The sequence below is a fragment of the Ailuropoda melanoleuca genome, chromosome 8, assembly GCF_002007445.2.
Source record: "Ailuropoda melanoleuca isolate Jingjing chromosome 8, ASM200744v2, whole genome shotgun sequence".
NCBI classification, from domain to species: domain Eukaryota; kingdom Metazoa; phylum Chordata; class Mammalia; order Carnivora; family Ursidae; genus Ailuropoda; species Ailuropoda melanoleuca.
In genome coordinates this window covers 18,785,132-18,809,248 of record NC_048225.1, presented here as the reverse complement: position 1 = coordinate 18,809,248, position 24,117 = coordinate 18,785,132, and the positions used below count along the sequence as shown (strand labels likewise).

The 24,117-nt window shown below is 48.0% G+C and overlaps 1 protein-coding gene across 7 annotated transcripts in view; it reads right to left on the bottom strand.

Moving 5' to 3' along the window:
• GRAMD1B (GRAM domain containing 1B) overlaps nucleotides 1–24,117 on the bottom strand; it is a 227,666-nt gene that overhangs the window by 40,346 nt on the left and 163,203 nt on the right. Inside the window, exon 1 of one of the 7 annotated variants that reach the window (XM_034666003.1) lies at nucleotides 15,231–15,614. The exons of the other annotated variants lie outside the window; for them this stretch is intronic. Within the exon in view, the coding sequence (XP_034521894.1) occupies nucleotides 15,231–15,241 (11 nt within the window). The 5' untranslated portion in view covers nucleotides 15,242–15,614. Of the gene's footprint in view, nucleotides 1–15,230; nucleotides 15,615–24,117 lie in introns of those variants that run through there. 7 annotated transcript variants of the gene reach the window in all.

The following is a 24,117-nucleotide window of genomic DNA, read 5'->3' as shown; positions in this document are numbered from 1 at the left end:
TTCACTAGGTTCTTAAAACATTCCTCCATGGAGGTAGTAATGACAAGTGCCATAATCCCTCTTTTTAAAATGAAGCCCTAGGCACGGCAGAGAGGAGCTAAAGTGTCCTCTGATTGCACAGGCATTTGAAACAAAACCTGGGTCTTCTGACTTGCCAACTCATGCACAACGGAGTATTTCCTCATAAGCCATGCTGCTCTCCGCGTCCCCTGCCCAGGGCGAAGATGAACAGAGCAGAAGTTCTTGCCTTCCATAGTCCCTGCCACCCAACTGTGTTTACAACAAGTATCTTACACATCCCACGGTACCTGAACCCACTTACACCAAGGCTTATAAGCTGTATAAATATTTACTGCTGGAAACTGAGCTTGTGCTGTTGATGGAAGAGAAGGATAGAGGATGAAGGAAGAAGGGAGGAAAAGTGAATGCAGTGAAGTTCTAACAAGTGTTTGCTTTTGCGCTGAGAGGGTGGGGCAAGGGAAGACAAGGACAAGGTTAAGTGGGAAAGAGGAGAAATGGGAAGGAAAGCGAGGATGAGACTGCAAAGCCAAAGAAAGCACAAGAGTGGGGTTGGGGGGTTAATGAGAAGCCCAGGGTTCTTCTCACCCACTCAGTGGTCAGAGAGCAGGGCCAGGCTCCGGGAACAGCACAGATCTGAGGCTGTGAGGGCCTGTTCATCCCAGCCTTTCCTAAGGGAGTGCAGTGCAGGGTGGGGAACACGGTCATTTGCATGAGGATCAAGCTGTGACCTCAGGTGTCCCGTGGAACCCATTTGCAATGAAAACCATGCACCTTTCAGCAGAACCTTCCACCTGGGGATCCTCAGCAGAGAAGGAAGGAAGCCCAGAGCCCAAACCAGCAAGCGTGGGAAGGAGGGAACAGTGGGCGGAGGGGGATGCGAGGGCAGGGCTCTAACTTTTGAAGGAAAGTGAAACAAAGGAGGCCAGAGAAAAGGGAGACGATGTGACCAGAGAATGTGTGGAGACACATAAGGTAAGACCCGATATTTTGCTTCACCCTAAATCAGATTTCAGTTTTAGATCTCAATTATAATACTAACAATACCTGTGATTTAGAAAAAGAAGCTCTTCAAGTTCTCACCCCCTATCCACCATCTTTATCCTCTGACCACCCAGCCCAACTCATTCACTATGCAAACTCTGGAGAGAGGAAATTATGTTCCTTTTCTTCAGTTGGAAAAGCAGAGCCTTCGAATGGTGGCAAGGAGACGGTGGGACACGGCCTCCAGGGGACACTCTGGAAGGGCAAACTCAGGTGCTCACCCTTCTGGGGTAGCTGCCTCTCTCTCGGGCCAATTTCAACCCACAGCCAAGTACTCCAAGGATTAAACTGTTTTCTAGGATTACATTGCTAGAAGAACAGCCAGGAACTCTACCCCTAACCTCAACAAGTTTGCTCACAGACATACCAGGGTGTGGATGACGCCTAGCACGGGCCCGTCTCTGACACAACACACCCACAGCTTGGCTCCGGTCTTTCCCTTCAATAAGGGACATCTTGACACATGGTGATTCCAGATGCAGGAATGAAAGGAGATCCCTTTATCCTTCTCCAAACTCTCCATCCCCACTGAGAACAGGCTGTTGAGGAGGGATTCAGTAAAGGGGTGGGCCTAAAATTCTAATGTGGAGGAGAGTCACTCCAACTGCCCCAAACAACATGTATTTCACACTTGATCAAAATGTCCTTGAGATTCCCTCACCAACTAGCGGCCCCCTATCAGCTGACCTGATGTATGCCACCCAAGGAGACCTCAATTTCGGCTTTCCGTACATCCAAAACATCAGTCAATACACTTATACTGTCATCTGTCCCTTTATTCTCTGTGCTTTTAAGGCTACTGATCATCTGTGCTGTTCCTGAAGATCTCCCCCTCCCCACCCCCGCTGCCCTGGATGCCACACACCCCTTTCTTCTATTAAGTCTTCCGGCCTCAGATGCTGGCTTCTCTCTTGCTAACTCAGCCTGAAGTGTGGTCCTTCCCCGAAGGTGAGTCCTTCACTGCCCACACCATCTCCTGCTTCACAGGACTTCTTCAACTGTGCCCTGCAGCAGAAGACTCACTCTCCTACCTGCTTCTGGCTCTCATCACACTTGCTCACGTCAGCCGGGCAATCTGCTGCCGAGGGGCCACTCTCTCCAATCCCATGTCTCACAAGCCCCTCAGACTGAAAGCCGAGCTTGCTGTCCTGAACCTCCTCTCGCTACTGCCCCTTCTCCACAGCATTATCATTCCCGGTCTCCCATGCAAATCCACGCCTTCCATCTCACCCCACAAAAAGCGAGTCGCTGGATCCCATCAATTCTATTTGCTGAAAGCTCTTTCACCCATCCTTCCTTCCCCTCCCCCCAGGGCCCCTTGCTGAGACTCTTCCAAAATAGTCTTCTTAGCAGCCTCTTTCAACTCCCTTTCCTCTCTTGTGCTCAGTCACACCTCTGGCATTCAATGTTCCTAAATACAAGCCGATACCATCCTTCTGCCCGCCCCATGAAAGTCTCAAATCCGCAGAATGGAATTCAAAGTTCTCGACTGAAAATCATTTTGACACTTACCTGTATTCCAATACTTTATCTCTCCTTAGACAATCTTTGAGAGTTCTCGTGTATAGTCCTATATATCTTCCCCTGGTTTTCTTAATGCACACTTTCCTCCTGCCTCCCGACTTCCATACCTACCACAACCTGTGTGTGGAGGGCCCTCCCCCCCCGCCCCCCGTATCTACCTCCTGGAGTCCTGTTCACCTTTTAAGACCCATCTCAAAGCCCACCTTCCTCAAAGAGCTTTTTGAAGTTTCCACCACTGAACTGACTAGCGCATTTACCATATTCTGCCTGGCGCACACTCTGGGAGGCACCCACCTCCGCACCTCCCACACGGCCCAGTGTGATGCTCTGTGAGTAGTACGGGCTCAGTAGATGTCCACTGAACAGAAGATCCTTCTAGTGCAAGTTTTAACGACCCTTGTGGCTTTCATAGTCCCCAGTATCATGAAAGCTCCCAAACGTGTGGCTTCAACCTGTTCACAAAAAGTAGCTGGAAGTTTCTGAATGTTTATGAGTTCCTGGCCTGGTGCCAAGTATTTATGACATGCTATCCTACTTCATTCCCCAGCCAACTGATGAAGTATGAACGGGTATTATTATCTGTCCTATTTTTCAGGTGATGAAAGTGAATTACTGACAGATTCAGTAACTCACCCAGAGTCACACAGACAGGTAAGTGGCAAGACTGAAATGCAGGCCTATCTGATGATAGAGCCTGTTCTCAGAACCAGCATCCAGTAATACTTCTTTGCTGGGTGAATAGATGGCAGGATGGATGGGGTGGCTAGGTGGATGGAAAGAAGGAAGGAATCTACTTCTTCCCTCCCGATTTCAATCCAATATCTGTGTGGCTACCAAAATGAACTTTCTAAAAAGTGATTTTGCCATTCCGACCATTCCCTCCCCTAGCTTAAGGCCCTCTATGGTTTCCTATCCCCTCAGAATAAAATCTGATTTCCAAATTATGGCATAGAAGTTCCTCCATGATCTTACTGCCAGCTACCTTGGAAAGCTCCATCATTGGCTACTCCTCCCAGCGGGCCCCCTGCCTCAGCCGTCCAGGACTAATGACAGATCCTTGTGCCATGTTCTCTCAATTCCACATTTTGCATTGTCTCTCATTCTGAAAATACCATTTCCCCCTCCAAGCGCCCTTCCAATATTTACCCTTCAAGACTAAACCCAATCCCCCCCCACCCCACCGCATCCCCATGCTCTAATCCTTCACTATACAAGACACCTTTGAAGCTATAGTTCTAAGTCAGCAAAATCACTATCAGATTTGCTACATATCTAATACTCTTTTAAGAGGTACCCCATTATCCAGGGAGCCTGGGTGGCTCGGGTGGTTAAGGGACCAACTCTTGATTTCAGCTCAGGTCATGATCTAAGGGTCATGAGATCTAGCCCTTGGGTCAGGCTCTGTGCTGAGTGTGGAGCCTGCTTAAGTTTCTCTCTCTCCCTCTCTCTCTGCCTTTCCTCACCCCCATTATGCTCTCTCTAAAAAATAATAACAATAATAAAAAATAAAAATAAAGGTAGCCCATTATCCTATAGACTTTGGATGTCCTGCTGAAGAAATAAAACTAATTCCCATGTATCTCATAACCCTACAATATTGTGTCATTCGAGCAAACTGTGGTGTGCTGTTAATTGATCCTGCCACTATTATTAATAACAGTATTACATGAGGATTCAAAATCTTGGACATTTAAAGCTAAAAAGGACCTTAGATTTGCTACAGAAAGGGAAGGAAGACGGGTGTTGGAGGAACTACTGGACTATGACCCCCTTCCAGAATTTAGAATGCATGCAGCTTGTCACTTCACATATAAGAAACCTAAGAAATAGGGAGGTTAATACATGCCTGGCCAAAGTGATATGCCTTCATACCTGATCTTCTGCTCCATAAACACTTACTGGGCACCTGGCATCATACCAGGCATTCAAGTCCACAACGGTGAGTAAGAAAGAATCCTTGTCCCTGGGACATTACGATCAGGAAGCCAGACACGCATTTTTTTCTCCTTTTAACATAAGCCAGGAGGTGCGAGACTGGTAAGAGTCAAGGAATCTTATCTAGACTTGAGGGATTAGGAAAGGCTTCCTTAAGGATATGGCACTTGAGACTTGAGCTAGGATCTAAATACAGTGTTAGAGTTAGCCAGGTGAAGGGCATGGTTGTAGGAGGGAAGAGAATGTTCCCAGGCAAAACAAAACACAACAAACAAAAGCCAGTATAAACAAAGGTATGAAAGCCTAAAACAGCATGGAATACACAAGTGCATTCAAGAAACTATGCGTCACTTCTAAGATTGCTCTAATTTTCAACTCACCCCAACAACAGGTCCACTGAGACCCCACCAGCCACTTTTAACCCACTCACTGCAGGGGGGCCCAGAGGTCATTCACTCACTTCCCATCTCTCCTATTTTAAGACCTCCAACAGAGACTTTTTCAGCCCTCTCCTGGTTACCATGCCAACAAATAGTGCTTCCTTAAGTCTAACCACAATACGTCATACTGCATTTTAATCCTACTTCCTACGCTTAAGTCTGGGTGAAGTCCTTGAGAAACAGACGTATGGAAAGAGGAAAAAGTCTCTCTGGGCTTTCTGTAGCATCTCCCACCCTCACTTCAGACATGGGAGCCCACATCCTATGCTTTCTTTTCCCATCCTTATAGCCGGCATGGTCCTGTGGGCACCAGCAACCTTTGCCAGCAAGCCAGTTCCCTGAGCAGCCATCCGTACATTTTTCAGAACCCTGCGCGGAGCGGAATAGTTAGCTGGTGTTTCAGTGTTCCTCATTCAAGTTCACTTGTGTGCCTTCAGTGTAATCACTCCTGCCATAGAGATTGCAAGATCCATGCCTGTTGCTTTGCACCCAAGCCTCTACCTTCTGGGATGAAAGCCATCCCTTTCCTACTCTCCAGCAAGTTCCACTGGCCTGGCTCATTCCCAATCAGATTCCTACTCGCCCTCCCCACACCTGGATACTTCACATTCACTTTATCTTTTCCCCTGAGCCCAGCCCCGCAATGACCTGTCTGATCATTGCAATGGTCCGCTGGAACACTTTCAGTGCCAGGGCAATGATAATTTCTTTTTCTTTTTTTCTTTTTGACCGCCTGATACATTCCAGGGCGCCCCAAACTAATAGAGCATTTAATTAGAAATTTAGAGAGCCAGTTTCAAACGAAACATTTGTTTGCTGAGGGCCTGCTTCGGCCATATGTCAGGATTAACTGCCCGTCTGTGGAGCTGTGTCAGCGGGCTCAGGTTTGAGTCCCAGCTCTGCCACTTGCCGTGTGACACTGGCCTCTGGGTCTCATTTTTCCATTTCGACAAATGAGGGATACCAATAGTTTATCACAGGACTGTGAACATCAAATGAAGTAACATCAGTAAAATATTTAGTGCAGTGCCTGATACATCATAAATGCTCAGTAAATATGATAGAGTGGCTAGTGTTATTATTAAGAAGGCTTATGTTCCTCTCTGTAAAATGTGGGATGAATATCCTTGCCCTCTCTCCTCAGAGCATTATACGGACAAGCTTCAAATGCTACCAAGCATTACTTCCCATGAAGTGCAGAATCCCAGTCCTCGCCCACTCAATAAATGATAATTTCCAGGGTATGGTCTTAGGGATCTGCAGCCTAAACAGCCACCGAGTAGATTTTGTACTCTAAAATTTGAGAGGACTCCCAAACAAATTTCCTAAGTATTGAGGGATAAGTGACATAGCTGTCCCAGATGACAGAAACCCGCTTACAGCTCTTTGAGTGAATCGGCTTTTCAGAGTCTACCAGGTCGGTGAACTTGCTGCAACAGAAAATGAGTTGAGTTTGTCACAGAAACTGGCAATGGAGAAAAATCTAGGGCCGACGGGGAGTGGGCATGGAGACGTGGTTCTCCAGGGAAGGCCATGACTCAGCACCTGATGGGAGAGTGTCACCTTCTCTTGGTGTGGGGAGACTGGCCGTTATCATTAGAGTCCACACCCACAACCATGTGACAAGCACCCTCCCTGCCTCCGTCCGCCTCGAGTTAAAGCTGATTCTCATCTTTAGGGGTCACCAATTCCCAGCAGACAACCATTCCGAGATCCAGCTCTGAGCCTCCCATCCCACTGCCGATTCTGAGCTTTCGTCAGTAATCCTCCTTGGTTCTTTATATCAGCACTGCAAATATCCAGGAGAATTAGCCAGCTCCACTCTGAATTTTCCCATAGCACATGCTCAAGTGCCTGAGAAAGAAAGCCCAGGGGCATGTCTGCCTAACACTGACATGAATTTACATGCTGCCTGCAAATGCCTCTGTGAACTCCGCCCCCCTAACTGGTTCCCAAGTCAGTTTACTAGGCCTCCCTGAAGCTGCTTCTTCTGCAATTGCTCTGTCTATTCCTGCCTGTCACTTAACCACGTCTCTGTACCCTCATAAAACCACAGCATGGTAAGTGGGAAGGGCAGAACCAACAGGAGCTTTGTAGAGGGGGAATACGGCCCAAATCACAAATCCCAGCAGAATCCCAAATGCCCCTTGGGTCCTTCTCCTCAGGGAGCAAAATACCAAGTCACTTAGAAAAAACAGATCTTCCCAGACCTGCTTCACTCCTTGTTATAAGGCCCTGGAGTTCCTGATCTTGGCCCCCGCTTACCCACAAAGACAAACCCAGTCTCAGGTCCCCAAGGAACAACTGGTGTGGAGAAAGACTGGGAAGGACTCATCCTGTCCAACCCTCTCACTGGCAGATGGGAAGCACAGGTCCAGAGAGAGGACAGGACTGTCCACCAGGGGGTTAACAGGTAGCAGGCTATCCCCACACCCAAGCACAGAGGGCTCAACAGTGCAAGTCTCAGAGGCTCCCCCTGCCCCACCCTGCGCTCCGGATAGCGGATGGGGAGGAAGTCTGAAAGGATGAGAAATGAACTACTGTTTCTCCTAAGAGGAGCTCCTCATGACCATGTGTGGAACCCACCCTTTGTGGACCTATGACGAGGAATCTAACCTGGTGAGAACTCTGCTACTGGGTCCAGTTCCTTCCTTTGTGGACCCAACCGTGCCTTTTGTAGCAAACTGTGATTACCTGGTTGAAGAACAAGGCCAGGAGGCGACTAGGACACAGATGCTTTTTTGCTGGTTATTGTTTTCGTTTTGTTTTGTTTTGAATGGCGCAGAGGTTGTCTTCCTAACTTAGGCTACGGCAGAGTCTCCGGCTGGTCCCAGCCTGTCACACTTTGGTCCGGACGTAGCAGCGTGCTGCATTTCAGCAAAGGGCAGCAAAGGACAGGACTCCCGGGACACTGCCTTTCTTCCCTAACACAGTTCACACAATGGCTGCGGCGGAGCCCAACACAGAAGGGGCATCCCTCACCTGCTGCAAGAGCAAGATTCTGACCGAGATGAACATCTCCTTCCCTCTCCTCTGTTTGGGTAACTTGCTGAAATTCCCTGGGGGCTTTCCAAGCTGGGCCTTCAGGTGAAGGACACGGGGTGTTCAGGAACAGGTTCGGTCTGTAATTTGGAACCAAGAAGGTAGAACCAGACGGTTGCCAGGTCAGACTGCCGGCAGAGAAAACTCACAAAGGTAAGCCTGACAATTCTCCACGCTCACTAACTACCCACTGGTCATCCACACACTGACTTACAGGGTCCACCCTGGCCCAGACCTTGCCCTCTCTCTGCACTCTGCCCCTCCCGAGTCCTCAGCTCTGGAGATATTTTATAGATAATTCAGGTCACTTCCTATGGCCAACGAGCTCCACTTACCCCTTCCTCCTTCCCTATCTTGTTCAAGTAACAATGGAAAGTTTAAAAAAAAAAATTGCTTACAAGGGAAATGAAAGGTGGCAGAGCCCATCCAAAAACATTTGCAAAACACTGAATCCCTAATACATTCTCACTAAAAATCTACCGAAGCCTGGAAGGAATGACTTGATGGGGAGAAACGTCCTAGAAGGGACTCCAGTTGTTCATTAATTTATGAACTGACCAGTTAATGTAAGCGCAAGGCCCAGGGAAAGTCTTTGGCCAAGCGGAGAAAAGCAGACCTTCTATTACCCTTCTGCTGGTGTTCTCGGTCCAGGGAGGGGATGGGTGGAGAGAGCGCCAGGGACTGGGTAAAAGCTGTTTGCCTTTGCTTGTCCAGCCAAAGAGAAGAGATCCCTCATCACAAGGGCTGGAGCCTCCATCCATCCTACTCCCCCGCTCCCTGGCTTTCCTGCAGCTTCTGTTCAGCCCAGAGTTTGGAATTCAATCCAGGAACAGGCATGACAAACACTATTTTTCATTTCCATGGAGACCGAGGCCTGCAATAGAACCAGGACTCCATGCCTGAAATGCCAAAACAGCCTGACCCACTTTTCCCCCTTCCTACAAAAACAAAATAAGTTTGTTTGGGTCCTGCCAGAGCTCAGGGACAAGCCAGAGCTCCTGTTATCTCTATGGACATGTTGAAGAGGAAGGAATTAGAACCACCTTTGAAAACACGATGATGCTACAGAAACTGTCAGGCATGAACCGCTTTACCCTAAAGGCTCTCAGACTGCAGGGAATCCATCCTGCGGCCTCGTCCTAACCTTCTGGAGGGAGAGGTGCACATCCCCTGAGAGATGTACTTAATGGCCAGCAACACTACTAGAATCCCAACTCAGGGAACTGTTTCCTCAACTTCCTCTTATACCACTTTCTCCCTCACTGTCTTCTGGCTTCCTTGGACCCTTTTGTTCCAGAGACAAACCAAGTCTCCACCCCTGCTCCAAGATATCTGCACTTGTCGTCCCTTTTGCCTGGAAATCTTCAGATAGAGAGTTTAGAATTCTGGTTCCTTTTTAACCCCCAGAGTTCAAATGTCACCTCCCTAAAGCAGCCTGTCTTGAAGGACCACTTGCTGGGTCTAAAGTGGCTTTCCTGTCCCTAGGCAATCATTATCAGGGCCTGCCTTTCCCCCTTCCTGGCATTTAGGAGGAGCTGAATTTGTCTTTGTTGTTATTTTGTTGACTTTTTTTTTTTTATTAAGAGTGAACACTCTGGTGGTGGGGGTGGAGGGCTGTCTGTGGTGTGGGTCCCTGGGGCCTCCAGCACCATGACCGATGGCTAGGACCACAGATTCACTGCATGAATAAAGGAATGAGTTCTATTTAAAGCCATTCAATCCACTGTTCACCACTCTGTTAGACATTTCTTTCTTAAGCCTGCCCCAAATCTGCCTTCTTATAACACCAGCCCACTGGTTCTTATTCTGACTTCTGGATCCCTGCAAACTGAAATATGACATCACTTCCAAGTTCTCTGCTGGCCTGGTCCCCTGTCCCTGAACATCAGTATACGTGTCTGAGTTTAAATTCTGAGCTGTTCCGTGCTCTTGAGAAAAATGGCTTTATCTTCCTGGGAGTCTGTGTTCCCTATCTGCCGAATGATCATAACTTACCTTACTAGGGTGAGGGGCAGAATCTTAAAAAGCAAACACACAAACAAAGCTATTAGTGCCCCGCCAAAGTAAAGGTCTTCCTACAATTGCTCACCGAGTGAAAAAAGTGTTAAGAGAAGCAGGAAGTGAATTCCCAGTAAAGAAACCAAATCCAGTTTCTAAATTCTGTCCTCTCCTCATGGCACAGACAGGGGGTGAGAATATCAGTTGTTGCTATGACACCTTCAGCTAGTTCCTCCTTCCATGGGGCTGGGAAGCTAAGCATTTAGGATGGAGCACAAGATGCTGAAAGTCATCACAGGAACTTACTGGGGTGGTACCACCTCCTTTCCCTGAGATTATGCACTACAGGACACACATCCACACTGGGAGACGGTCCTGCTGGGTTCGTGGGCAGTGTTGCCTGAACTGATCTACAGCAAGTCTGTCGTTTGGAAGGGAGCACAGTGGTCTCGTAATCCAACCCCCCCACCAAACAGAGGAATTCCCTCTGTGAAGCCCTGCCGACAGCCACCCAGCCTCTGGCTTCAGATCTACAGTGCGAAAGCACTCAATGGATGGCCTGGACAAGCTCTAACGGGATTTTTAGCACCATGGTCCTTATTTCTCCATGATTCTTGGTGACCATTAGCCACCCAGCTCTCCCTGAGCTTCAGAGTCTTTGGAAATTAAGCTAACCCTGCTGGTTTGATGTCCGTGAACAAGCATTTTTCTGAACACCTACTATGTGCCCCCAACCCTGAGAAACCTATTATTCCCGAAGGCCCCATAGGGCAGTGACTGTGTCATGGTTCTATGTAGTTACACAAAGATTAAACACACAATATCAAACACGACTATGCGCACACGGTAGGGACTTAATACTTTTAAATTTGACTCACTATCAGTCTCAGCCAAATCTCAGTACAATCCCACCCAAAGTATTCCAGAAGCCTCAGCACTTGCAAGAACGGGACCTTGTGAAAGCAGAAAGGTGCTAAGCTATCCCAGGAAGCCCCTTCCTTGAAAGAGATTTCCAATCCACTGGGAGGACACAAACCACTGGAACAAGGCAGGAAGGGGTTCAACTGAATAGAACTTCCTTTGCCCCTCAAGGGCCCCTCCCCCATCCGCAGCAAGAGAAATGTTGCTACTAAAACTGAAAGGAACTGGAGCAGGATCGATCCATCCACCCATCCATCCATCTATCCAACCAACAAACAGCTGAGGAGACCACCGTCCATGCCAGGTAATGTTCTACGCCTTAGGGATACAGGCTCTCCCTCTAAGGAACGCACAATCGGGTGGGAGACAGACATGTAATGAACTAACACCATTACATGTCTGTCTCTCCCACCCAACACCATGTGATAAGAGCTACTTGGATTCAATCGAAACAGCTCCCCTCACTATCTGCCAACGGAGCCAGCCAGCCCTGACTCAGCCCCTTCCCTGTGTAAGATCTGGTGGCGAACCACTCCTCTCTGAGCTCTAGCTTTAATTATGCAAGAAGAATGAGTGTGGATGCCGCCTAATCCCCGCAAAGACGAGGGGAGGAAGACGAAGAGCATCTCAAGGATACACTGATGAGGGGTGTGTAGGGTGCCGGGGACTGAGAGCGAAGCAGCAGCATTTAGAGCACCCTTCCCTCCTCCCACACCTCCCTAGCCTCGCTGTTAAAGCCAAGTGTGGTGAATCCTTTCCAGACCCCCATGGATTCAGGTCCAGTTGAGATTTACTTTTCTGCTGGAAATCAAACAAAAACAGGCTGAAGAACCACCATTACGTTAAAATCACAGAAATTTTGGAACAAAGACGACTGTAAGAGGTCAGCCAATATGCCTGGCTGCAGGCAGATAGACTTAAATCACCCAAGAGAGGCTATGCCCTACTTGAAAATGTATTCAGGGTACAAAAGTCCAGGGCTCCCCTTTGTGATCCTTCTCATTGCCCTCTGCTACCATCAGAAAGTTCCCAATGATTAAAAGAAAAGCCTGCTATAATGCATTTAATGCCACCTTCTCCATTCCAGCTTTCCAGGACTTGAGGTCAATTCATTAGCTAGAACCCTTCCTCTGTTCCTATCCTCCTTTCTTTGGGTGGAATGATTCCAATTCCTCAAAACTATTTTCAGAAGTTAAAAATAATTTCCCCTACAATCTCTCCACCAAATCTCTGTTTAGATTATACCTCAAGTGACAGAAAAGTCATTAATTTATGATGTCGTTCAGTTCACCTTTGGACAACTCTTTTTATTTTAAGCTCAAACTGTTTCCTGTGGCTTCCTACCAAAGGTCCTATTTTCTACTCCCCTGGCAGACACAGAATAATCTAATTCCTTTTTTTAAAAATATTTTTTAAATTTATTTTTGAAAGAGAGAGCACACTAGTATGTGGGCGCATGTGAGGGGAGGAGGGGCAGAGGGAGAGAGAATCTCAAGCAGACTCCCTGCTGAGTGCGGAGCCCAACCTCAGGCTTGATCCCAGGACCCCGAGATCATGACCTGAATCAAAAATCAAGAGTTGGACACTGAACTGATTGAGCCAGGTGCCCAATTCCTCTTATATGTGCAATCTGCACACAGCTCACTTGGTCCCTCAGCCCTTTCTCCTCCAGACCTCCCAATCCCTCCAGCATCCCTCGCCCAGCATGCCTATGGACCCCGCAGCCACTGGGCTCACTCTCCTCTGAATGAATCCCAGTTCATCCCAATCCCCTCTATACTCTGGAACCCAGAAATGTAATCCCACAAAGAAGTGCTCTGATGAGCTCAGAATAGAGCAGAACCACCACCCCATGTGTTTTTGAAAATGAGAATGCAAACATATATTTTTGGAATCGTCTTCTGAATCAGGAGATTCTGGAATTAGTCACTGTTCTCTTACGCGTCTCTGGCTACAGCCTATAGGCTAAGGAGAAAGTATGCATGCGCACTGTACGTATGCATATCCCTACAAGGAACAGCCCACCCCCATTCCTTCCCCTAACCAGACAAAGCCGAGTTCAGTGAGATGATGAAAAATCCATCCAGTTCTCACCCCCAATTCAGGCTATATCAGAATTCTGAATGTTTATATGAATATCTCCAGGCCAGATGCAAAACCAGACCTTAGAGATTTCTATTATCTGGAGATGTCAAGTCCTCAGCAAATGTTCTCCCTCCTCCTAGTCCACAAACATTTGTTCCTCGGACCCTTACAGCTTGACTCACAGATAAGCTGAAGTTTCACCGAACTGGCTGAGAGCAATACTGTGAGGTTCCGAGGTCATTAGGAAAACCGAATCCAGCCCTGTCTTGCCCATAACCAGGAATCAAAGGGTGCATGTGTGCAAACACATGTACAGTGAGGGCTGCCTGCTCCCTTCACATCTTTCTAAGGAGGGCTGATCATCAGGACCTTCCAATCTGACTAATTTAGGGCCAGCAAACTATGACCTATATAGGCCAAATCCAGCACACCATTGTTTTTATATGACCAACATGCTAAGAATGGTTTTTACGTTTTTAAATGGTTGGCGGGGGGCGGTATCTTGTGACATGTGAAAATTATATCAAATGAAAATTTCCGGGTCCATAAATAAAGTTTTATTGGGAACTCAGCCACGTGCATTCGTTCGTAGACTGTGTCTGTGGCTGCTTCTGCTGGACAAAGCAGACCTGAGTCGCTTCAACAGAGAACAGCATGGGCCACAGAGCCGAAAATATTTACTACCTGGCCCTTTCCAGAAACAGTTGGCCAACCCGTGACCTGACCATGGATGACCTTGAAAAGGTCTTTTCTGTGAGCCTGCTTCTCTTTCGTCAAGTTGGGAAAGGGGGTACTTGTGTCCCACAGACAAAGAACCTGTGCTTGATGACTTGACAAGTTGAGGGTAAAGGTCGCAGGCTTGCTCCCACCTGCAGTGGAAATGTGTTCGACCAAGAAAGAGAGGAGGTCTCTTCTAGGCAGTGTCTAAAAGCTCTCTTTCCTTCGTTCTTTCCCAGTGGGGTACTACTTCCCCCGGCCTTCACACGGACACTCTTCTGCCCAAAACATCCCTTTCTCCTTTCCCTTCTTCCAAGGCCAGCTTTTCCCACCCTGGTCCTACACGTCTCTAACCTGTAGAGCGCCACTCAAGGCTAGCTGGGGAGAGAGGGAAGGCAGGAAGCAGAGGACCAAGGGGGTGTCCACAGAAGCCCAGTCGGTAGCAAGCATCAGAGAGGGTAAAGAGGCAAAGTTCCCTTTCCCCAGCCCTGGAGGAGAGCTTGGCTGAGTCCCAAGGAGACAGAAAGCTTCAAGTCCTCCCCCACCCCTCCACTTGCCTAAATCAAGCAAATAACTAACAATGCAAGGAGGTGTGGGGGAGTAAGGACCAGCCACTGGGTATCTATTTTCTGAAAACACATGGCAAATCTCTGAGCCAAATGCCTGCTAAGCCAAAGAATAAACAAATCCCTTTATTTCCCTGAGACAGGAGCTATCAACTTCCCCTCCAGCCCTCTCCTTCCGCTAGCTAGCCAGATCCATTGGTCCCATGGTCCTCTCGCTGTGGGAAAAGCAGCATCTGTTCATATGCGAGAGGGTGGTCTGCCTTATAACCCTCCAGCCTGCCTCCTTTCCCTAGCTAACCACTGCTCTGGTGACCGAGACCCCACCAGGGGCACCCCGGAGCTAAGCTGGTGGGTGGAGAACAGGAACACATGGCCTGTCCACACCTCCCCCAGAGGCTCCGGCCAGCTCTCCATGACGCACAGCTAATTCAATCCCTTGCCCTCTTTTCTCCAAGTTACAGGACCCTGAATAAGTCTTGCTGGCCAAGGGGACCCTCCTCCGCCCAGCCCCCCCTCCACCAGGGCCCACCCCTCAGTGCTCCAAAGGTCTGCTGAAGCAGGGCCACTATGAAGGAGGGGAGGAAGGGGGGAAAAAAGAAAAAAACTAGGGAGGGAAAAGAATCTCTGCAGCATGATGTCATGCCGGCTGCTTTCAGACCCCAACACAGAACAGAAGCAAACAACATGGGCTCCGGATTTACTGTCTTGGAGGTTTTGTGTTCTCAGCAGCTCTGAGCAGCCTGCGCCAGCTGGAAAAAGCACGCGGCCAGACAGACAGGTCCTCCTCCTTACAGCCCCCCCGGGCCCGACCAGACCGCCCCCCCCGGGGGGTGGGGAGCAGAGCCACCCCTCCAAAAAAAAAAAAAAAAAAAAAAAAAAGCCCGGAGGAAACAAAGATAGACTGACACATACACACACACAAGCGTCAGTGAGCACTAACCTGGAAGCCATTAGGAACGGTAGTAGAGTGCAGTGCGGAGGAACTCATTCATTCATGCATTGGGCAGTGGGGGGCGGGGGCGGGGAGCGGGGGCCCTGAGGACGTCGGAGGGCACTCACCTCCATGCCCACCCCACAGTCCTGTGTCTAAGGGGGAAGGGAGTGGGGGCGGGGTGCTCATAAGCTTGGGGAGCTGCCTTTCTCTGCTGTTTCGCACCGCTCTGGAATTGTAAGCATGACCCTCCTTTATTTCCTCCCCCCTCCCGCCGCCGCTGTTACTTGGTGTGGTCGCCGCAGCAGCGTACAGAAGTCCCTCTCTCCCTCGCCCTTGCTCCCTTTCTCTCTCTCTCTCTGACTCCTTCACAACAGCTGTTCTCCGGCCCCTGCACGCACGCGCACAGGCGCACACATGCATGCATGCACACACACACACACACACTCAGACACGCACCCCTCGCGCGCGCAGGCACACGCACGTACACGCACGCGGGCGCGCACACACACACCCTGCCGCCTGCCGCTTTACATAATGCAACTCTTTGGTGCAGTCAGCTTGCCAGCTCTCAATTATTCATGCCAGTTTGGAGGACAGAGCCACTGGGGCGGCGAGCATTGTTTCCTCTTCATCCCCAAATCTGACAAAACACAGGATGATGCTCCTAGGACATTCTGCACCCTTTGCTGCCACCAATTATTTCCCAGGTGTTGCCTATTAGGTCAAACTGTATCAAGGAGGTGACGCTAAATCAAAACACAGGCGCCTGGCTCAAAATAGAGCCTTGCCTCTTTCAAAGGATGACAGCTGCTCTCCCTGCCTGAGCCTTGGGAATAGAGGAGAGGAGGAAGGCAGCGCTGGAGACCATAATCTATGCAAGAAAATGGCTGAGGGCCTCTTCAGGGGAGCCTCTCCCAGAATTCCAAGACAGCGGGGCTGGTTCTCGCAGACAAGGAAAATAACCCTCAAGTAAAGCAACTGCTATCAGGACAAAGGAGGCTCATCTGAGTTTTCAAACTCCTAAGCTGCGCCTCTTAAAAAGGTTTTTTCCTCCTGTCCATTCACTGAAATGCAGTGATTTTAGTGGCACTGAAACAGCCCCTAGACAAGTGTTCTTTCAGACGAGAGGCAGTCTCTTCAACAAGGATATTAATGAATATTGTGAAAGCCATCCATGGCTTGCAAAGCACTTTCTATCACAAATCGAATTCATTTGATTTCCACAACACTCCTCTGTAAGGCCTCATTATGACCCCATCGGACATAAGGAGGCTGAGCCCTGGAAGGTTGGATGGTCCCACAGCAAGAAAGCCCGAGCTGGGAATCCAGATCACCACACTGGAAATCCCATGAAAATCCACTAGCCAACACCCCAAGCATGACCGTGAGCTTCTGGAGTCATCTTTTGATAGGAGTAGCAGGCAAAGCCCAACCGTGAGCCCAAACAACGAAAGGGATGATGATGGTTAGCTTCGTGTTTCTCAAACTTTAATCCCCTGAGGATCTTGTTAAACCACAGGTTGGGATGTGGAAGGTCTCAGGGAGGGCCCAAGGGTTGGCCTATCTCATAGACTCCTAGGGGATGCCCATGTTGCCATTCCATGGGCCACAGTTTGAGTAGCAAAGGGTTAGTTGATGCGTTCTCACTCTTCGGATGTTCCTAAAGGACAGAGTCCTGTCTGTCTGCCGCAGCTGCACAGGATAACAGGCCGAAGGTGAATACTAATTATAACCCATTGATGTCACCTTTGTCCTGGTCACCAGACGAATGCTAGGAGCTAACACTTCTTGGGCATCTGTTGGCAAAACATCCTACTCTGGGATTGCCAAGTCCTATAGGTTCAGGATGAAAGGTCTTTCCAGGATTGTTTCTGTCTGCAGCCACAAGGCAACTTTGTGGTATCCAGGAAGCAGAGAGGTTTGAGTGTCTGGCCTCCACTTCCTTAACCTAGAGGAAGTTCAGCTCCAAAGGAAGGTGTACTGGCAATGCCCAGACACAAGGTCTGCCCCAACTCTACCCACCCCTACCTGTCTGGCCCACGTCCTACGTCTTCTGAAACACCTTCCTCACTTTGGAACACCCAACTCCTTCCCCTCTTCTGTTACTCCATAGAAAAAGCTTGGACTTTGGAGTGGAATCGGCATACAAAGCTAAGTTTTGCTGCTTTCTGACTCTCTGACCCTGTGTAAGTCCATCTACCCCCGTCTCAGACTCGGCTTCTTCATCTGAAAAAGCCAATAGTATCTCTTTCCTCTTGTACACCGTTGAAAAAAATGAGGCAATAAAATAAATGCATGAAAAAGCACCCAAGAAAAGTTAGTATCTCCCCCACCCCCGTCCTTATAAAAGACAGTACACAATCTTGAACTTAAATGGAGATTCTGTTCACTCTGTTGGCTTTCTCTCCCCAAGAAGATCGTAGGCTACTTCCTTCATGTCCCTGAAACATGTAGGAGTACCAGGTACAGCATAGGTATTCAGTAAATATCTTTGTACTGACTGTCCTGCTCTCTATTAAGACAGTAAACAAAGGGGTTGGTGGAGTCAACCAGCCAGTGCTCTCGTCTTGGCTTCCCTACTCACTCACTATGTGACTTTGGACAAATCATACTGACTTTTTGGATGCTTTCCTACTTCGAGTATAAAATGCACAAACTCACCTTTCTTCTGAAACACCTCTATATTCCCCTATTGTGTTGGTACCTTCACAGCTTAGATTAATAGCAACGGGTTAAAAGGGCAGGCTAACAGATCCTGACTTCAAATGCTGCTTCTCTCAGTGACTGATTCTGTGACCTTTGAAAAGTTGGTCTCACTAAGCTTCACGCGTCCTAATCTTGAGTGAAAAAAATAACAGAATCTTACTGGACTGTGAGAGGATTAAGTGAGGTAAATACATTCAACAAGCTTTTCACTGTATCTGACACAGCACCAGTCCAATAAAGGAAAATATCATTATCATCAATATTGGTTAAAAACAAGAGCTATGTAAAAAAAACCAAATAAACAATGAAAGATCTTCTACTTTTGAAGCCTCCAACTGAGTCTAGACCTAAGAAAAATCTCAGTTCCTGGGGCACCTGGGTGGCTTGGTCAGTTGGGCATCTGCCTTCAGCTTGGGTCATGATCCTGGGGTCCTGGGATCGAGCCCCATGTCGGGCTCTCTGCTCAACAGGGAGTCTGCTTCTCCCTCTCTCTCTGCCCCTCCCCTGCTCATGCTCTCTCTCAAAGAAAGAAATAAATTCTTCAAAAAAAAAAAAAAAAGAAAGAAAGAAAAGAAAAGAAAAGAAAAGAAAAGAAAAGAAAAGAAAAGAAAAGAAAAGAAGAAAAATCTCAGTTCCTTAAGCCACATGAGGTATGCACGGGTCATTCCCCCCCACCCGAAACCCATCACCAAAATCTTCTCTGCCAGCACCTCCCCAACTGGACCTCATTAAATAATAGGAAAGTTACAGAGCAGGAAATCAGAGAATCTGGGCTATGTCTACTATGTTATAAAATGTAAGCCTCTCTTTCATGATTAGAAGCTTTTCACTTGAGCTACACAAAACCGAAATGATCCTGATTAAAAAAAAACAGAAACAGAGTACCTTCTAGGTGCAATGCACCTTGCTAATGATGTGAATGCTCTCTCTAATCCTGCCAACAATGTTACCAAAATCACCCCCATGTTTTCTGATGGGGTAACTAAGAGGCAGAGGGTTGGCTGACTTTCTGATGGTATTTGATTAATAAGGAGTCGAACACGTATCCAAAACCCCGGCTGCCTTGCCTGAGTCCACTCTTAACCACTGTGTCATGCATGAAGAGAAGGTGCTACTGACGTGTCACTAGGAGGCCAGGGTCCTTCTTGTGCTAACTGTGTTTAATGGGTTTGCACTGCGCCCTTGTCCTTTCTGGAAGCCCCAGCACAAACTCTGCGGAGCCTGAGTCTGAGAGATCCAAGTCCTGTGATTCTCACGGAGCAAACTGGGTTTCTGCAGATGGAACGAACGCCCCCAGACTCAACATCCATCTTTTAACAGCGGAGCTCTTTGGCACCAAAATTCCCAAACTGCTTTTCTGTAAATGAATTTAGGAAATTGAGGTAAAAGTGGGGATCTTTTTCTGAATTAAGCCTTTCCCTCAGAGATAGGGAAAACTGACATTAGTTTCTATTTTTGAAAGGAAACGAGGTTTTCTGGGCCCTGTGCAGCCTCAAAAGCACTTTTCAAAGAGAACCCCGGAGGAATCGGGGGAAGAAAGAGAAGTGGAGGTGCACCTGCAAATCCAGTCCAGCCCCATTCGATCACAGCCTACAAGAAGAAGGTTGGTGACCACACAGTATCTTGCTCGCCTCAAGTGCTTAATAACTTGTTGACATGAATGGGAGACAAAGGGTAAGATCTTATTATACCTTTGAATCTATTCCCATCCAAAGGGAAAGCAAAAAGATTTTTTTTACTTAGTAGGTACTTTCAAACATTGTCACTAAATCTGAATTTCTTGAACGACAGGCAAAAGTGAACTTGATTATATTACTATTATCATCCAAAATACAGGTGCTTTTATGAAGCATTAACATCTAGGAGATTCCTGAAGTGTTTGGTAAGTCAAGGAAGGAAAAGGAACAGAGATCTAACATCTACTGAGATGCTACCATGTGTTAGGCCCACATTTTAATTACTTACAAAACTTCTACTTAATCCGACGAAAAAACTCAGTATAGAAGCCAATCTTTACCCAAAGTCACACACTATTTCTAACATCTACGTTTTGGGGCATCTGGGTGCTCAGTCAGTTAAGCAGCTGCCTTCAGCTCAGGTCGTGATCCCAGGGTCCTGGGATCAAGCCCCACATTGGGCTCTCTGCTCAACAGGGAGCCTGCTTCTCCCTCTCCCTCTCCCTGCCGCTCCCCCTGCTTGTGTTCATGCTCTCTCTCTGACAAATAATACAATGTTTAAAAATAATAATAATAATAATCATAAAATCTACATTTTCATGACACCATGCTACGTCCATAAATAAACACCTATGAAGTAAAAGGCACTTCAAAAGTTACTGCATTTAACCATAACCAGTGATAATCATAATACTGCATGTAATCCTTGAAACAACACTGCAAGGTTAAGTTCCACTGTTCCTACTCAGGCCAGTGATCCATTTATCGCCCCTTAGGTCCAAATCCACCCTTCTCTGCCCTGCCTCACAATGCCAGAGCTGTACCCTGTCGACTTCCACCAGCCTCACAGAGAGAGAACTTCCAGTTTACCTGCCTCGGGAAGCTTCTGTGCCACACACTGGGCCCCAACCACACCCTCTCCAAAGAACTCGGGATCTCAGCCTTGCGTGGCCATCCCCCCAGGAAGTCTGTTCCTTGGCTGGATGTTCTGCCTTAACCTAAAGGGGGCAGCTGCTCCCTCCATCTGTTATCCCTGCGTTCTTTAGAGCCCTGCTACTTGTTAGTGATTCTTAATAGTAAACCCTCCCTGCTCAACTCACCGACGTGCTTCCGATCTCCTGACTGACTGCTCACAGATAGACTGCCCCAGCGGTGGGTGAAAAGCAGCATCCTCGCCCTCCAGTGATGCGGTAATAACAAAATGGCTAGAAGTACTGAGAGCATTCTATGAGCCAGACAGACACTTCATGGATTTAATATGGATTTAATATGTATTCCTTCCTTTGATCCTCACATCAACCCTACTTTACACATGAGGAAGGTGAGATACCTCGGAGTTTCAACAATTTCCTCAGGTCACAGAGACAACAGACAGAGGAGCCGGGATTCGTCCCCCAGTTCTCTGGCGCCAAGCCCGCTCTCTGCCATGCGGAAATGCTGCCTCCGTCGAGTGGCCGCAGCCAGTGAGTGACAGAGGGCCAAGGGAGTGTGAGTGGGGCAAACACACACAAGAGGCCTTCACAACGTGTGCAAGAGAAAAAAGAAGTTATACTGTTAGCCAGAGAGGTCCACGTATACCCAAAGAAATCAAAATATGAGAAGGGTCCATCATTAAAGGTCTTTCAAGTCAGTCTCTGTAGTGCACAGGAGTTGGGGTACCCTGGGCATCAGGTGCTCTGGAGACCCCACAGAAACAACTCCTTCCGGACTTAAATGCTCAGGGCATTACCCATGTTTTATGGACCCTTCGTGCGAGAGAACCGATAATCCGCACATGTCCACCCTGCCCTGAGTTCCCCAATCCAGACTCTAAAGATGCTGGGGGGGGGGGGTGTCCGAAAGGGTATATTGATTGCCTCTGACCCAGCTGCAACCCAAGACATGTCATGAATACTGCATCTCTCACATGAGGAGCCGTGATGTCTGCGTGATTAAAACCTGGGGCGAGAGCTGGGGAGAAGGGAGTGAGGGCGCAGCTGGCTCTCACTCTGTGGTGAGCCTGTGCCGCCACCCACCCATCACCCACTCCTGGGCAGCTATTAAAGCCTTCCCGAGAGCCAACCAGGCTCTAGGCACCAGGACACAAAGACCCAGCCCCTAGCCCACTGGGAAAAGAACCTGCCAGGCTTAGGGTTCCCTCTACATACTAGGCCAAGCCCCTTTCACCATGCATGCCAACCCCCTTCTCCCAATTTCCTCGTAATCCCACATGAACAGAGCAATTAGCTTCTGAGTATCACCTTCTTCTTTTCTAAATGTTCCCAACCATCCATTCTAGGTTTTTAGCCAGGATCAACTGTAAATCCGCTCAATGGTCGATGCTGGTGGCCCCGCAACGCGGCTGCACTTTAGAATCACCTAGAAGCTTTTACACATTCCCAGGGTCCCTGTTCACCCCCCATACCAATTAAATCAGAATGTCTGAGGGTGACAGTCAGGCATCAGTGTTTCTTAAAGATCTCCAAGTGACTGCCATGTACAGCAAAAGCTGAACCCTACCACTGGTCAATACGACTGTAACCGTAATTCTCTAGTAATGCAATACAGAAATTACTTCTGAAAGTCTACTCTAATAATCTGTATTTCCTAGAAGTCAATTTTTAAAAAAAAAAACTCTAAGACATTTTTCATCTCTTTTCATGTTTTCTCAAATAATCATCAGCCCTAATACTCATTGAGAACCATGTGCCAGATCTCATTCTAGGCACTTTATGAAGGGCACACTGGGTTATATCGCAGTTAATCTGATTACTCCAATTTCACAGAAGAGAAATTGAGCCAAAAAGATTATGAGCACATCTGCAAGTTTATTCGAGTACATCTGCAAGTTTATTCGGTACACCCAAGATGTTACTCACCAAGTGCTAGAGACTGGAGCAAATTTAAGAAGGTCAAAGTCTCCCATGTTCTTTTCTCTGATCCTTGGGGGTTTAATTCCACTCAATTACATTTGCTCTATTCTTCTGGTCTTGAAAATTGTTCTTTTTCAAAGAGAGGACAAGTTTGGGTAAGTGTGGTGATATTCTTCAGTGCAGTGGAACTTTCTCCTTCTCCTAGATGTGCAGAATTCGAGCTGGTGCTCAGTGGCCACAGCACGAATCTACACAAAGTGGCCAGCACTAAAGATGTTCTGCCCCGGAGAGAGCACAAATCCCCATGTGGGGTCAGAACACTACATCTTGTCTGTGGAAAGGTCCAGGCAATGGACTGGATGGGTAGGAAAACACGGGACTAGGGAAAATGAGGATAAATCAACCTATGATCATGACTTTATGGGAAGCGGGTGGCAGCAGGAGTCTATATGGAGCCCAGAAACCACAGAGGGGCACAGAGAAACCAAAGCAGAAACAGTGAAGAGGGTAACAGGTAGGACTGGCGCTTCCAGGGTCAACCTGAGATCATTGCTAACAGGAAAAGGCAAGTTGTCCTCCTTGTAGGCAATTCTTTTTTTTTTTTTTAATTGTCAGAGAAAGATACAGAGCACAAGCAGGGGGAACAGCAAGCAGAGGGAGAAGTAGACTCCCTGCCGAGCAGAGAGCCCGATATGGGACTCAATCCCAGGACCCCGGGATCATGATCTGAGACGAAGGCAGATGCTTAACCGACTGAGCCACCCAGGCGTCCGCTTTCTGGGCAATTCTAACTGCCCAAGCAAGAAGTCCCTGAACCGGGGCGCCTGGGTGGCTCAGTCGTTAAGTGTCTGCCTTTGGCTCAGGTCGTGATCCCAGGGTCCTGGGATCGAGCCCTGCATCGGGCTCCCTGCTCAGCGGGAAACCTGCTTCTCCCTCTCCCACTACCCGTGCTTGTGTTCCCTCTCTCATTGTCTCTCTGTCAAATAAATAAATAAAATCTTAAAGAAAAAAAAAAAAAGAAAAAACACGAGACTACCAGGAGGTGGCTACATGTGGGGCTGGAGACCTTTAAAACATGGGCACAGAACTAATCAAATTAATTATGCAAATTAAATAGTTTAACTTGGCCCACAATTCCAAGATTAAAACAAGTTAGCATGGAAGAGGATTAAAAAACAACACAAATCACTCGTCCAATGTTCTTTCCACCACCCAAAGAGTCACCACGTTCTGGACTACAGCCCTCTACCCTCAGCCCCTCCACATGTGACTCTCTCTGTCAAAGGCAGATAACACCTGTTCTATAAAAGGGTGACTGTGAGGAAGAGAAGATGGAAGGTCAAGTGAAAGTCCAAAGGTCCTAGATGCATGCAGGAGTATCATCTGTAATGGTTACCTTGGTGTGCTGCTCCCCTCCAGAACCAGGCACTCACTTCCCCAGCTCTCTGGACTAAGAGCTGCTGGTGGGTCACAACCAAGCTCCTCTTTGGGAACTGCCCTTGACCAAAGAGAACAGCCTCACTGAAGGATAATGTCCCCTCTGTGAAGACAGACCACACGTAATGGACAGTCCCTCTGTGAGAGGACACAAAAACCTGTCCCTTTGCCTCCATTTGGGATAACCAGAGCTTCTCCTGGAACTGGCCAAAGCCTCCTGCA